At 46.6% G+C, this 16,027-nt stretch overlaps 1 protein-coding gene across 3 annotated transcripts in view; it reads left to right on the top strand.

The window, feature by feature from the left end:
• The window catches only part of DOC2B (double C2 domain beta), a 34,155-nt gene extending 22,544 nt beyond the window's left edge, over nt 1–11,611 (top strand). For 2 of the 3 annotated variants that reach the window (XM_023244655.2, XM_023244656.2), the window contains 3 exons: nt 6,237–6,318; nt 7,234–7,330; nt 8,009–11,611. In XM_023244655.2, coding sequence (XP_023100423.2) covers nt 6,237–6,318; nt 7,234–7,330; nt 8,009–8,145 — 316 coding nt within the window. In that variant the 3' untranslated portion in view covers nt 8,146–11,611. The remainder of the gene's footprint in view (nt 1–6,236; nt 6,319–7,233; nt 7,331–8,008) is intronic. The other variant, XR_006589269.1, reaches the window with a different exon arrangement.
• The last annotated feature ends 4,416 nt before the right edge of the window (nt 11,612–16,027 follow it).

Below are 16,027 nucleotides of genomic sequence, written 5' to 3'. Positions count from 1 at the left end.
ATACAATGCTATTACAATACCTTTGACTATATTCCCTATGCTGTGCCTTTTGTCCCTGTACTCATTCCATACCTGGAAACCTGTGTCTCCCACATCCCTTCCCCAGTTTTGCCCGAACCCCCACCCCCACCCCTCTGGCAGCCACCAGTTTTGTTCTCTGTGTTTATGGGTCTGTTTCTTTGTTCGCTTGTTTTATTCTTTAGATTTCACATGAGTGACTTCACATGGTTTTTGTCTTTCTCTGACCTATTTCATTTAGCTTCGTACTCTCTAGGTCCATCTATGTTGTTGCAAATGGCAAGATCTCCTTTTTTATGGCCGAGTAATATTCGTGCGTGTCTGTGTCACCTCTTTGTCCATTCATCTATCCATATCTTGACTGTTGTAAATAATGCTGCAATGAACACACAGGTACACGCATCTTTTAAAATTAGCGTTTTCATTTTCTTTGGATAAATACCCAGTAATGGAATTACTGGATCATCTACTATTTCTTTTTTTTTTTTTCCACATTTTATTTATTCACTATTGAGGGATAGTTGACACACGATGTTACGTGAGTTTCAGGTGTGCAACACAGTGACTCAACACGTGTATATATTATGCTTTGCCCACCACAACTGTAGCTACCCTCTGTCACCATACAACGCTATTACAATATCGCTGACTATATTCCCTATGTCGTGTCTTTTATTCTCGTGACTTACTCATTTTACTGGAAGCCTGTATTTCCCCCTCCCCTGGGTATTTTCTGAGGAACCGCCATACAATTTTCCACAGTGGCTGCACCAATTTACATTCCCACCAATGTGCATGAGTTGCTTTTTCTCCACATCCTTGTCAATACTTGTTATTTCTTGTCTTTTTCATACTAGTCATTCTGACAGGTGTGAGATGATATCTCGTGGGTTTGATTTGCATCTTTCTGATGATGACTGATGTTGAGCATCTTCCCGTGTTTCTGTTAGCTAGCTGTGTGTCTTCTTTGAAATAAAAAAACAATCTATTCTACCCACTTTTAATCGGCTTTTTTTTTTTAGTGTTGAGTTGCACAAATTCTTTATATATTTTGGATTTAACCGTGATAATGGATAGATCATTTGCAAATTTCTTTCTTTCAGTAGGTTGTCTTTTCATTTTGTTGGTGATTTCCTTTACTGCACAAATAATCTTTATTTTGATGTAGTCCCTATAGTTTTTTTTTGCTTTTGTTTCCCTTGCCTGAGGGGCCATATCTAGAAAAATGTGGCAGAGGCTGACGTCCGAGAGATTACTACTTCTGTTTTCTTCTAGGAGTTTTATGGTTGCAGGTCTTATATTTAAGTCTTTAATCAATTTTGAGTTTATTTTTGTACAGGGTGTTAAAAAAAAAAGTGGTCCAGTTTTCCCACTATCACTTATTGAAGAGACCATCTTTTCCCCACTATATATTCTTGCCTCCTTTGTTGTATATTAATTAACCCATATAAGCATGGGTTTAACTATGGGCTCTCTAAGGGCACCTGGGTGGCTCAGTTGGTTAAGCATCAGACTCTTGATTTCACCTCAGGTCATGATCTCATGGTTTGTGAGTTTGAGCACCATGTTGGGCTCTGCACTGACCATGCAGAAACTGCTTGGGACTCTCTGTCTCCTTCTCTGTCTGTACCCTTCCCCTGCTCGCTCACTTGCTTTCAAAATATTTCAAAAAAGAAAGAATTATGGGCTCTGTGTTCAGGTGCTTAACTGACTGAGCCACCCAGGTGCCCCTGTTTATCTTTTTAAACAACAGCCCTTAGTTTCACTGGTATTTTCCTGTTTTTAAGTCTTTATTTCATTTATTCCACTCTGATCTTTATTATTTCCTTCTTTTAACTTTAGGCTTTGTTTGTTCTTTTTCTAGTTCCTTTGGGTGTAAGGTTAGATTGTTTGAGATTTTTCTTGTTTCTTGAGGTAGGACTGTATCTCTGTCAATTTCTCTTAGAACTACTTTCGCTGCATCGCAAAGATTTTGGACCATTGTGTTTTCATTTTTGTCTCCATGTATTTTTTTTTTAATTTTTTTTAACGTTTTATTTCTTTTTGAGACAGGGAGAGAGAGCATGAACGGGGGAGGAGCAGAAAGAGAGGGAGACACAGAATCGGAAGCAGGCTCCAGGCTCTGAGCCGTCAGTCCAGAGCCCGACGCGGGGCTCGAACTCACGGACCGCGAGATCACGAGATCGTGACCTGAGCTGAAGTCGGACGCTTAACCGACTGAGCCACCCAGGCGCCCCTCCATGTATTTTTTTTAATGTTTGTTTATTTTTGAGAGAGAAAGTGCATGAGCAGGGGAGAGACAGAGAGAGGGAGACCCAGAATCCAAAGCAGGCTCTAGACTCTAAGGTGTCAGCACAGAGCTGGATGCGGGGCTCAAACTCATAAACTGTGAGATCGTGACCTGAGCTGAAGTTGGATGCTCAACCAACTGAGCCACCCAGGTGCCCTGTCTCCATGTATTTTTAAATTTTGTCTGATTTCTTTGTTAACCCACTGGTTGTTTAGTAGCATGTTGTTTATCCTCCATGTGTGGGTTTTTCCAGTTCTTTCTTTTAATTGATTTTTAGTTTCTTATTGTTGGGAAAAATGTCTGATGGGATTTCAGTCTTCTTAAATATAGAGATTTGTTTTGTGGTCTAACGGGTGATCAATCTTGGAGAATGTTCCAGCTGGTCTAATGTGCCATTCAAAGACAGTTTCCTTATTGATTTTCTGCCTGGATGGTCTATCCATTGATGTAATTGTTGGGGTATTAGTCACCTACTATTACTGTATTACTGTCAGTTGTGTTCTTTATATCTGTTAGTATTTATGTCTTTATGTATTTAGATGCTACAATGTTGGGTGTATACATATTTATAACTCTTATATTTTCTTTTAGGACTGATCCCCTTATCATTATATACTGCCCTTCTTTGTCTCTGTTTTAAAGTCTGTTTTGTCTGATGCAAGTATTGCTACCCCAGCTTTCCCCCCACCCCCACTTCCCTTTGCATGTAATTTCTTTTTCCATCCCCTCATTTTCAGTCTGTGTCTTTAAGTCTGAACTGAGTCCCTTCTAGGCAGCTTATAGATGTCTTTTTTTTCCTTTTTTTAATCCATTCTGTAACCCCATGCCTTGTAAGCAGTTAGACCATGTAAATTTATTTATTTATTTTTTAACATTTATTTATTTTTGAGACAGCATGAACGGGGGAGGGTCAGAGAGAGGGAGACACAGAATCTGAAACAGGCTCCAAGTTCTGAGCTGTCAGCACAGAGCCCGACGTGGGGCTCAAACTCACGGACCGCGAGATCATGACCTGAGCCGAAGTCGGCCGCTTAACCGACTGAGCCACCCAGGCGCCCCTAGACCATGTAGATTTAAAGTAATTATTGATAGGTGTGTACTTACTTGCATTTTGTTCACTGTTTCCTGTTGGTTTTTGTGAGTTTCCAGTTATTGATAAACTGCATAGCACTGCTAAACAGGTTTTTGTGTGGATCTACGTCTTCATTTCTCTTTCCCACCTCCAAGTTTCTCCAGTACGTATCTTCTAGTGTTCCTATAACGAACTAGTGTTTTTTATGTAATAAAAACCACAACTGAAAAAGCCAACAATGATATATCACACTTGCTGCCTTCCAAGCCAGCAAGGATTTTTTTTTTTTTTTTAAATAACTGGAAATCTGTACCTCTTAATTCCATTCACCGGTTTTACCTGTCCCTTCCTTCCTGTCCCTCCCCTCTGGCAACTACCAGTTTGTTTCGGTTTATGAGGATGTTTCTGGTTTTTTACTCATTTGCTTTGGTTTTCAGATTTTGCATGTAAGGGAAAGAATATGGTACTTCTCTCTCTGACTTATTTCACTTAGTATAATACTCTCTAGGTCTATCCATGTTGCCACAAATGAAAAGCTCTCATTTTTTTAGGGTTAATATTCCCTTGTGTATATATAGAACAAATACACACACACACACACACACACACACACACACACACACACACACACACATGCACGCATATACATACATATACCACATTTTCTTTATCCATTCATCTATCAGTGAATACTTGTGTTGCTTCCATAATTTGGCTATTGTAAATAATGCTTCAGTAAACACGGGAATATCCATACCTTTTTGAATTAGTGTTTTTGTTTTCTTTGGGTAAATACTCAGTAATGGAATTACTGGATCATAGGGTATTTCTACTTTTACTCTTTTGAGTAACGTCCATACTGTTTTCCACAGTGGTTGCACCAGTTGGCATTCCCACCAACAAGGAATGGGTGTTCCTCATCACATCTTCAGCAACACTTACTTCTTGTCTATTTGACGCTAGCCATTTCTGACAGGTGTAAGGTGGTATCTCCCGGTGGTTTTGATTTATACTCCCATGATGATTATTGATTTCATGTATCTGTTGGCCATCTGTATACTTGCTTTAGAAAAATGTCTACTTAGGGACGCCTGGGTGGCTTTGTTGGTTAAGCATCCAACTCTTGATTTCTGCTCAGGTCATGATCTCATGGTTCGTGAGTCCAAGCCCTGCATCGGGCTCAGCGCTGACAGTGCAGAGCCTGCTTGGGCTTCTCTTTCCCTCTCTCCCTGCCTCTCTCACTCATGTGCTCCCTCTCTCTCAAAATAAATAAACTTTACAGGTTTTTTTTTTTTAATCTTATTTTTAAAGAAAAATGTCTATTCAGGTTCCCTGCCCATGTTTTAATCAGATTTGGGGGATTTTGGTGTTGAGCGTGTAAGTTCTTTATATATTTTGGGTATTAAGGGCACCTGGGTGACTCAGTTAAGCATCCGGCTTGGGCTCAGGTCATGATCTCATGGTTTGTGAGTTTGAGCCCCACATTGGGCTCTCTGCTATCAGTGAAGAGCCCACTTCTGATCCTCTGTCTTCCTCTCTCTCTGCCCCTTCCCTGCTCTGTCTTTCAAAAATAAATGTTAAAAAATTTTTAATATATTTTGGGTATCAACCCCTTCTCAGATCTATCATTTGCAAGTATTTTCTCTCTTTCAGTAAGTTGTCTTTTTCATTTTACTAATGGTTTCCTTTGTGTGTACAAGCTTTTTATTTTGGTATGGTCCCAGTAGTTTATTTTTGCTTCTGTTTCCCTTGCCTGAGGAGACCCATCCATAAATACGTTGCTAAGACTGATGTCCAAGAGATGATTGCAAACCAGCAAGGAGTTTTAAGGCAGCCATACTCAGCTTTGTTGAGGGTACGATGCATCATCCATACAGCCTTTCCAGAGGACAGTTTGGCACAGTGAAGCAAGAAACTTGATACGTGTGTACCTTTGGGCGGGTAATGTCACTTCTAGGAATTCATGCATTCATTCAGCAGGTGTTTGTTGACCTACCCAGTGTACTGAGCCCCAAGCAGGGTGCCAGGAAGCTGGTGGTGAGTGAGACAGATGTAGTCCTCACGCCCAAAGAACTCTCAGCAGGGGAAGGACAGTTCTCACTCAAATGTCTATGCAGGGACAGGGTGAGCAGTTCTGCAAAGGAACTCCTGTCCTGGGTTGTGAGCACCAGCCCTGTGCTGAGCAGCTGTGTGGCCTGGCAAGTCCCTCTACCTCTCTGAGCCTGATGAAAGCAGTCCTTCTGTATCAAAGTCTAGGTATTAGTTCCTTATAAAGGAACTGGCTCCTACGCCAGGCTTCACTCTCCCTACAGAAAGCACTGTTGTAACTTCCTCAAAGCTCCAGTGAGGCAGAGGCAATGGTTGTATAATATGGGAATAGACTATTATGTTGTATACTATATATAGCACCTGTATAATTATATACTATACTTCACATACTTTAGAAAGATGATATTCATAGTATGTGAATTATATCTTGATAAATCTGCTATTTAAACTAACAAGGGACCAATGCTGCTAAAAGTGTTTTTTTTCTGGTGGGAAATGTAAGCTTTATGAACATTAGACTTCCAGAAACCAGGAAAAACCTCTAGAGGAGAAGGGGACTCTGTGGTTAACTTCCGAAATGGGCGTGGGGACAGAAGTCTAGGTGACAAAGGAACCGCTTGCTTCTCCTCCCACTGCAGATGACCACTAACCTTGGCCACAAAGTAGTGCTGGGGTGTCCCATGGTTAGTATGAATGGGGAGCCCAGGGATGTCTCTCCAGAACAAAAGGCTTTTCCAAGCCTTGCTGGCTCTGTCTGTCCCCTTAGCTTCTCCCCACCCTCTGCCCATTTGTTGGTTCTAATTCCAGATACCTGAAGCCAGATGTGGACAAGAAATCCAAACACAAGACGGCAGTAAAGAAGAAGACCCTGAACCCCGAGTTCAACGAGGTATGAGGGGCTGGTGAAGCTGCTGGGAAGCCGCTTGCTCTCCCTCAGGGCAGGGTTTGCTGGAGAGACTGGCTTTTCCAAGGGTTACTGTGGAAACTGAGGGGTGGGGAGGGGCCAACAGGAGAGCCCCTAACCATGAGAGGTGGGGGAGAGGCAAGGCCAGGCTGGACCAAGCCAAAGTGGTGCAGGTGGAGATGCAAGGAATCCCGGAAAGCTCTTCAGAGGATCCAGCTGATTGGGACTGTGGCCATGAGGATGTGGCGGTGGAAGGGGGGGACCCGACAACGAGGGAGATGGAGAAAGCTCTGGTGGGTGTGAGGATTTGAGATGTCCCAGGGCCTTGAGAAGGTCTGCTCCCGGTGGATCCCAAGGTCTTCAGCTCGGGGGGCAGGGGCATATGGAGAGGAGCAGAGGGGCCTAGAGAAGAGTCCGCGTGACTGAGGGGCAGGCAGAGGAGACCAAGGAGATGCTTTCAGAGAGTGAAGGGGATTCCAGATGTCAGATGATCCCGGAAGCTGTGGGGGAGAGACTTTCACAAGGCAGGGAGTGGTCAACAGAGCCAGACCCAAGAGTGGTCAAGCATGCTAAGGTTGCCAAGTGTGTGTTGATTTGGTGATAATGAGGCTCCTGGGGATCTGGAGAGAGCAGCTTCAGTGACAGAGGAACCAGGCAGGTTGGAGAGCAGGGGATCTTGAGGACCCCAGCCAGGTTCTCGGGCAGAAGTGGGTGGAATAGGTGAGGATCTGCCACCATCTACCACTGAGCACTGATCACCCTCCCATCCACCCCTCCCCCTCTCCCTTCCTTTCTCCCTCCATTCATTCGCCCCTCACCACACCCCCAGAGCCTTCCTGGCCACTGGCCAGGTTCCAGACCCCGTGGTGTTGGCCCTGACTCTCTTCTTCTGACCACCAGGAATTCTGTTACGAGATTAAGCATGGGGACCTGGCGAAGAAGACCCTGGAAGTCACTGTTTGGGATTATGACATTGGAAAATCCAACGATTTCATTGGTAAGAGGACACCATGAGAATGTCCTTTAGCCACATGCCTATTCTGGGTTCGCAGAGGACAGCAACCCTGAATCCAGGCCACAGCCTCTGCTTCCTAGCCTCTATGGCCCTGGCTTTCCCGACTATCTGGCCCCAGGCACAAGGGGCCTCAGACTTTATCCAGCCTGACTCCATGTGACAGAGGAATAGATAGGCCCAGAGAGGGAAAGGGGTCTGGGAGGGTCACACACCAGCCTATGTGGAGCAGTGGTGAGAGATGAAGATGGTCAGTGCTTTGGGCTGGACTCGGAGCCCTCGGGGCCCTGAATTCCTGGTGGGCGTCGGCATCAGCGTCGTGGCTGTGCAGAGTGGAGCTGCCTCCATCCCTCGGCTCCTAAGACGTGACCACACCTTACCCCCAGCACTGCTCTGGCCCTAGAGAGGGGAAGGACAGGATCCCAGGGCTCTGGTTTCACAGTGGGGATGGGGGTCAGGCTAAGAGTGTGGTGTGGTAGTCAAACCACTGCTCACCCTCAGAGCCCAGTGGGCAGGGTGGAGGGTCCAGCCCTGGAGGGGGTGGTTTTGGGGTGGGGGGCACTGGCTCAAGAAGGTTAGTCTTATGGGAACCCCTGCCCCCAGGCCCTTGGGAGTCAGAAGATCACCATGTCCCTCGCTACTCCTTCGGCTCCCTTCTTGCAGGAGGCGTGGTTCTGGGCATCAATGCTAAGGGCGAGCGCCTGAAGCACTGGTTCGACTGCCTGAAGAACAAGGACAAGCGGATCGAGCGCTGGCACACGCTCACCAATGAACTCCCAGGGGCTGTGCTCAGCGACTGACCAGCCCCCACCTGCTGCCGCACCCGCCCCTGCCTGTCACCTGGCCCAGCACCAGCCTGGCCCTGGGCTTCCTCAGCTGCCACCAAGGGCCTTGGCCCTCATCTTGGGGGAGATCCAGGATGCTGCTCAGACACAGAGCCACTGCAGCCCCCGCTTGGAGGCTGTGGAGGACCTAGCCACTCCAAGGGAGAGCAAGGCCAGAAAGCCGGGCCTGCTTCCAGCCCCCTGGAGCCCAAGAGGGCAGGAGATGGGAGAGGACCTTGGCCTCAGCACCCACCCCAGGGAAGGGAAGGGGGCCATCCAGGGGCTGAGGACCCTATTTGAGGTCAGTAGTAAGTAAGTCACGGGGACCCCAGGTGGAGAGAACGGGAGTGCAGGGGCGCCTTGGCCTTCGTGGGCCCAGGGAGAACTCCTGAGAGACATTGGGAGAAAGGGGCATGAGGGGAAGAGTTGGAGAAGTTTATTCCCAAAAGGAGGCTCTTACTGCAGCCGTTCGTCTCTGGCATTACTGGGCAGATGGAGAAAAGCTGACCTGACAGCAAGAATGGTCAAGTTCCTACAAGCTCACTGAACATGGGCAATTGGCAAGCACTTCAATGATTCCACGAGCCGCTGGAGAACAATGAGAACCAGGGCCTACCCTCAGAGTTCCTGGTCTAATCAGGGAGCTAGAAACCATTACAACAGGGAGTGAGGAATGCCAAGGCCAGGTTGACATAACTGGTGAGTGCCATGGATTCTGACTGTGCTGGGAGGCTGGGAGGGCTTCCTGGAGGAGGTGATGCCTCAGCAAGGCCTTGAAGGATGAATGGGTTTCTAGGCAGATAGAGGAAAGGCACTATGTGCAGTGGAAATGATCTACAAAGGCCTGGAGGGGAGAGTATGGTGATTGGGTCAAGGATCACTGTGCAAGATGTGGGGTCTCACTCTGGAGACAGGGTTTGTTAGGCATGGGGGTAGGGGTGATGTCACCCAGCCCTGCTCTCACCCCATCCCTTCCTGCCAGGCTTACCCCAGTTCATAGGAGGGAAGTGATGGGTCAGGGTCAAGTTCAGTCCTCAGACCCAGTTCTCCTACCTTTAATCTTTCTCCTCCCTAAGAACCTGGAGGATGGATCCAGCCTCTCATTACCAGCTTAAGCATGAGGCCAGCTCTAGTCCCGAAGAGTCCCTCTTCCCTTTTTCACGAAGCAAAAAGTCCCCATCCTCACCCTCTTCCTTCACCCACCCCCCACTTCTGAGTTCAGGGCTAGGGAGTGAGAGGCCCAGATGAGTGCCCTACATCCTGGCCCTACTGTGGCCACTGATGTTCCTTTCGGAGTGCTGGGTGGCAGTCCAGGGCCTCATTTCTGGGAAGACCTGTGAGGCTGGCTCCTCTCCCTCCAAGGGCTGAGACACCCTGCTTGGTGGGCCTTGCACGCTGAGTCAGGTTGAGGGCATTGGAATCTTGGGGCCCAGGTATGAAGCCCCAAACTTTTCCTGCCTACCCAGGGGCCTTCAAGGCTGCTGTATGAACTAATGCAAAACCAGGGAATTTCTGTGTTTGTCCCATCACTGCGCTGATGGAGAAAACAGGGGCCCAGAGAGGGAAAGTGACCTGCCTGAGGCCTTCCTGCCCTACCACAGCTGGCAAAGGCCGGGCTTCATGGCCCCTGCCTCACTGCCAGCCCAGAGCTATGGACACAATGGAAGTAGGGTGCTGGACTCCTACACAAGAGGTCCATCCTGTAAGCTGCCTGCCTAGGGCTCACTCTTGCCTGCTGCAGACACAAAGCACATCACCCTCTGAGGCCTGGGTGATGATTCGAATTCCACCAAGTGCCCATCAGCCCTTTCCCACTTTGCAGGTTGAACAGGATTCCAGCCCCCAAACGGTAACTGGAAAACTTTTGCTGGTCACGGAGCCTTGGTTTTCCTGTCTTTAAGGTAGCTTTGTGTATGTTAAGAGTTTTACATGCACTTTCGCAATGAATCCTCACAATTCTATGGGGTGGGTTTGTCGTCCTCATTTGACAGACGAAGAAGCTGAGATTCAGAGAGGCTGTGTAGTCTGTCAGTGGCACACAGCTGGGAAAGGGCAAACCAGGACTCAGCCCAGGTCCTGTGACTGCCACGTGGTCTGGTTGTCTGGGAGATCGTACTCTCTAGGCCTCTGCCTCCGGGCTTCTGGAGGGTTCAGCAGATAGCAGACTCGGTAGGGTCTGGTGCATGGTGAAGGGGTAGGACCACGGCAGTCCTGCTGCCTCAGCTGCTAGATAGCTTTGAAATCACTTCTGCCACTCAGAGCTTCCCCAGAGGTCCCCACAGTCCAGGCCGAGAGCTCAGCTATCCATCCCTCCCTGGGCTCTGAGTCCATGGGCCAGGCTGTGCTCCTCACAGGGGCTCAGGCAAGGGTTCCTCTTTTAACCACAAGGCTGGCGTGGGGGAACCTTTGGGGAGCAAGCAAAGAGATGGCCTATTTTGGAGAGGCCTCCTGTCTGGGTGAGCCCTGGGTATCTTCTTAGCTTTTTCTTAGCTTTGCCTCTTGGAGGGCCTCATTCAGAAAAGAACCCCACACACTTTCTGTGAGGATACTGAACTGAATGGCAAGGCTAGAAGGGGCTGGGAGTCTCAAGAACTACCTTATTAGACAGTGGGAAAACAGAGGCCCAGTAAATGCGAGGAGCCCACTTGGGGCTCTTTACTGCCCCAGGCTGCACAAGGGTAGACTTGGTCCTGAAAGATGGTCCCTCGTGACCAGGGACAGTCAGGATAAAAGATGGATCTTCTGGACAGACAGCCCCAGTGGAGGGTGGAGTGCTTAGGAAGGAGCGCCCCCCCACCCCCCGCTTACCCCCAGGGAGGAGGGAATCTTCACCAGGACCCTGGCACTGCTCTGGACCCCTCGCAGATTGTATCTGCTGAAGAAAAAGCTCTTTGGGAAGCTGCAGTATCATCTCTGCCTTTGGCCCCAAACTGGCATCTTTCCTCTGGTCTAAGACTGGAAAGTTGACGCCCCTCCCTACCAACCACCACCACAAAGTCATTCCAAAGTTTGGTGTCGGTAACCAGGAAGTCGCCCGACAGCACGCTGCATCCTCCTCCACCCCCACCTCCCACCGCCACCACTAGCCAATCAATCCCAGACGGGCCCCGTCTTCCAACCCTGAAGCGGTAACCTCCTGACCCCTAGCGGCAAGAGCGAGGAACTGCACCTCCCGGCCCGTGCATGTCCTACTGTTTGTTTCTTCTCAAACCGAGAGAACCTCCCGATGCATGGACTCTGGCTGTCGTCGACGCAGACTCTCGTGCACTGCTTAACACCGTTTTGCTACCATGTGGTGGCTGCAGAAAAGGTCCTTAAACTGCAGCCCCACACACAATTTTTGTACTTTCGTCTGACCTACTCGAAGGTGTCCTTTTTAAGTCTTATTTGTTAATATTTATAACGACCTATAATCCAAAGTAAATGAAAACGTTCACTGCAATTCAATTGGCTTGGGAGACTCCTTTAAATAGAGTTGATAGGACCGGAAAGAATGAGAGAATGGCAACTGAGGCTCATTCAGCACATTGTCTCCTTTAACTCTTCACAAAGAACTCATGAGAGGTAGGTCTCCGGTTACAGACGGGAAAACTAAGGCTCAGGTTAAAATGTGCTGAATCACACAGCTTGTAAGTGACACAACTAGGATTCATCTCATGCCTCCCAAGGCTTTACGCTGTCATCCACTCATTCGACAAACAGTTGTGAAGTATTAACTCCACCACCAGGCACTGGTGGGTCAGATTCATCATCAAGACAGCCAACAAACAGTAAACATAGCATGTTCAAAGATGACAATAGGGGCATCTGGCTGGCTCGGTCGCTGGAGCACACAACTCGATCTCAGGCTCATGAGTTTGAGCCCCACAGTGAGAGTACAGATTACTTTTTTAATGACAAAAAGGACATAAAAGGAGTAAGGTGGGATGGGAGGGAGAGGTTGGGCTTAAATAAGGTGAGGTGGCCCTCCAAAGAAGGTGACTTTTGAGCTAAAATTTGGAGGGGGCTGAGGGAGGGAACTATGGAGATACTCAAAATGGAATGAGGGTATTTTTTTTTTTTAAAGATTTAAGTGATCTCCACACCCAAAGTCGGGCTTGACCTCACAACCCCAAGATCGAGTCTCCCGCTTCACCAACAGAGCCAGGCAGGTGGCACCAGGAATGGAATGTTTTGGGTGGAGGAAGTGGCCAGTATCCCTCGGGGTGGGGGCAGGTGTGGCATGAATGAGAATAGCAAGGAGACCAATAGGGCCAGAGCAGGGTGGGGCAAGGGAAGAGCAGTAAATGGGAGCACAGGACAGGGGACCAAATAGGACTGAAAAACTGTGTGTGAGATGGGAGCTTATTTCATTTCTAACAGGCCACCTACTCAGGACAAACCTACAGTCTCTCCTTCTAGATACTCCAGCACAATGAAGGTAGCAAACCCCACACAAACCCTCGGCACAAAGGAAGATAGAAAGGTCATGGGAGGAAAGACCATTAGTTCTTGTGCTATTTCAGCAGGAGGGGAGTCCTTAAGAACTCTAGGAAAATAATAGGGACCAGAGAGAAGGTGCCAGAACTATAATGGCAGCAGCAATAATCCCCATATAGAGCGCTCCCACAAAGTGTTGTACTCATTTAATCCTCATAATTATGCAACTGTTTCCTCATTTCATAGATGGGAAAACTGGGGAACAAAGGATAAAGGGTAGAGCTGGGATTTGGACCCAAGCCTTATGGCTCCAGAATCCATACTCCTAATCTCTACACTATGCTGCTGTAAGCAGCAAATGGTGTTGCCAGGTCTGGTGGAAGATGCCCAGGTCCCACTAGGTTTCTTGTAGGTTCAGCCTTATTCACACCCACCCCAGCAGGGTTCTGCTCTGCTGGGAAAGATTTTCTAGGGCTCACTCTCAGGGTCCTGTCATCTTGACCAAATGCAATGCTCACCTTTGCCCAATGGGTTCCTGTCATAGGCCCCCAATTCCCTTCTGTGTGTCTCCTGACCACAGGCAGGCAAGATCTCTTCCTGGAGAACATGTTGAACTGGGAAGCACTTATGTGGCTTTGAACCAATGAAATTACCTTATAAGAATCAGAAAACTGAGAAACCAAGATCTTGCTGAGCCTCCTGCACTGCACCTTCCTCCACCCTGTCAACACACATGGATTCATCAGTTAATAAATGATGCAAAATTGTGGCCTCAGCCCCAAGTCGGGGTGGCTTTTGAGCTGAGCTACCCAGAAATATTTTGACTCTTATTTAGCTTCTCAGGAGAGAAATGACTCAGTTAAGATTAGAACTCACCTCCTTAGATCAAAGGGCCAGGGGATAAAACCATGGCTATGGGCAAGGAGACAAGGAACACTGGGTCAAGCATCATCTGACTCTTGAGTTTGGCTCAGGTCACAATTTCATGGTTCATGAGATGGAGCCCCATGTCAGGCTGCTCCAGGCTGATGGCACAGAGCCTACTTGGATTCTCTCTCTCTTCTCTCTGCCCCTCCTCCCGTACTGTCTCTCAAACATTTAAAGAAAAGAAAAAAAAAAAAAAGGCAAAGACTGGTAAACAACCGAAACACTAAAGAAACAAGGAAATAACCTAAATTCCATTATAGCCTATCTGAAAGCTAGAGAGTCATGCAGTCATTTCCATTTTTAAATATAAACATGGTGAGAGCTTGGAAATGTAGGAAAGTGAAGGAGCAAAGCAAAATTGAGTGTAGAGGGCAGTTCTTTTCAATTATCTCACTGTGGCAAAATATAAATACAAATTTTCAGTTTAGGACGTGGGGGCAACCTGGCTGTGCCATCTCTCACCCTACTGATCACCAAGGCTGATTCAGTCAGTTGACCTGCCTGGGTAGGCAGGTGTCCCCTTCCTCCATCACCACTCCATGTGTATCCCTCCCAAAGCTGTGCACCCAAAGAAGACAACCTTCCCTGATGGAAGAGGACCATTCTCCGTCAAGGGTATAGGAGTAGCCACACTCACTAGAAACTTCAAACAAGTTTTCAAGGTCCATTTGCAGGAAAACATAAGGTAGTCAAGCTTCCAAAACTCCAGACACAGCCAAATGAAGCACTCCATGTGGCAGTCTGCCTTTCTTTAGGAAAAAAAAAAATCATTTTAACCACTTTTAGGTTGGCAATACACTGGCGTTAAGTACATTCCCAATCTGGTGCAACCATCACCACTATTTCCAGAAGTTTTTCATCAGCCCAGACATTGCATACTCATTGAACAATGTAACTCCCCATTTCCTCCATACTCAGACCCTGGTATGCTGTATTTTATGATCTTTACGAATTGCCTGTTTCAGGTACTTTACATAATTGGAATCCTGTATCTGTCTTGTTATGACTGGCTTATCTCATTCAGTGTATTTCAAGTCTCCTCCATGTTGTAGTCTATACCAGAATTTTGTTCCTTTTATGGCTGAATAACATGAATATGTTTTATCTTTTCATCTGTGCTTTAAGTATATTCTATGCCCCAAGTGGCACTTGAACCCTTGACCCCAAGATTGAGTCACATGCTCTGCCAAGCCAGCCAGGTACCCCATCCATTCATCTGTTGACGAATACTTGGGTTGTTTCCATCTTTGGGTTCATGCAAATAATGCTGCTAGGAATATTGTTGTACAGATTATCTTTAAGTCCCTGCTCATACCTCGGAGTGGAATTGTTGGGACATATGTTTGCGGAACCACCAAGCTGTTTTCCACAGTGGCTGCAACGTTATACATTCATTCCTACCAGACATGCACAAGGGCTCCATTTTCTTCACGTCCTCACCAAACCTTATTTTGTCTTTGTAATAATTATCCTAATGAGTGTGGAGTGGTATCTTACTCTGGCTTTCATTTTCATGTACCTATGATTAGGGATGTTGAGCACCTTTTCACATGCTTATTGGACATTTGTGTACTTTCTCTGCAGAGATGTGTATTTAAGTCCTTTGCCCATTTTTGAATTAAGTTTACATTGTTCAATTGTAGGAGATCTGTGTTCTGGATACTAATCCCTTATCAGATGTAGGATTTGCAAATATTTCCCTTCATTCCATGGGTTGTCTTTTCACTTTCAATTGTCCTTTGATGCACAAGGAGTTCATTTTGATTAAGACCAATTTATTTTGTTGCTTGTGGTTTTGTGGTCATTATCTAAGAGTTCATTGCCAAACCCAATGTCATGAAGGTTTTCCCTTAGGTTTTCTTCTAAGAGTTTTATAGTTGTAGCTCTTGAGTTTGTTTTCAACGCATTTTAATTTTTCTGTGTATGCTAAAGGTCTTAACTTTATTTTTCCGCATGTGGTTGGATACCCAGTTTTCCTACCATTTCTTCAAATTCATTGATCCTTTCTTCTGCCTGCTCACAGCTTGTTGAACCCCTCCAGTGTTTCAGTTATTTGTACTTGGTATAGTTGCCATGTTTCACATCTGTAAGCTATTAACCCCAAAATACAGTGGTATAAATTTGCTTTAAACAAGTGATATGCTCTTCTAAAGATATCAAAAGAGGGGTGCCTGGGTGGCCCAGTCGGTTAAGCATCCAACTTCAGATCAGGCCATGACCTCAATGTTTGTGAGTTCAAGCCCCGCATGGGGCTCCACACTGACAGCACAGAGCCTGCTTGGGACTCTCGCTCTCCCTCTCTCTTTCTCAAAATAAATAAACTTATCCTCTCATTAAAAAAAAAAAAAAACATATATATATATATATATATATATATATATATATATATATATATATATATATATATCAAAAAATATTTACTTCCACTCTTCACTCCTTCCTAAACATCTACCTTTCTATCTGGTTATCATTTCTTCTCAGCCTGAAGAACTTTCTTCAGCATTCTCTGTTG

The sequence above is a fragment of the Felis catus genome, chromosome E1 (genome assembly GCF_018350175.1).
Source record: "Felis catus isolate Fca126 chromosome E1, F.catus_Fca126_mat1.0, whole genome shotgun sequence".
Lineage (NCBI taxonomy): Eukaryota > Metazoa > Chordata > Mammalia > Carnivora > Felidae > Felis > Felis catus.
Note: the sequence above shows the minus strand (reverse complement) of the source record. Positions and strands in the feature narration are given on the sequence as shown.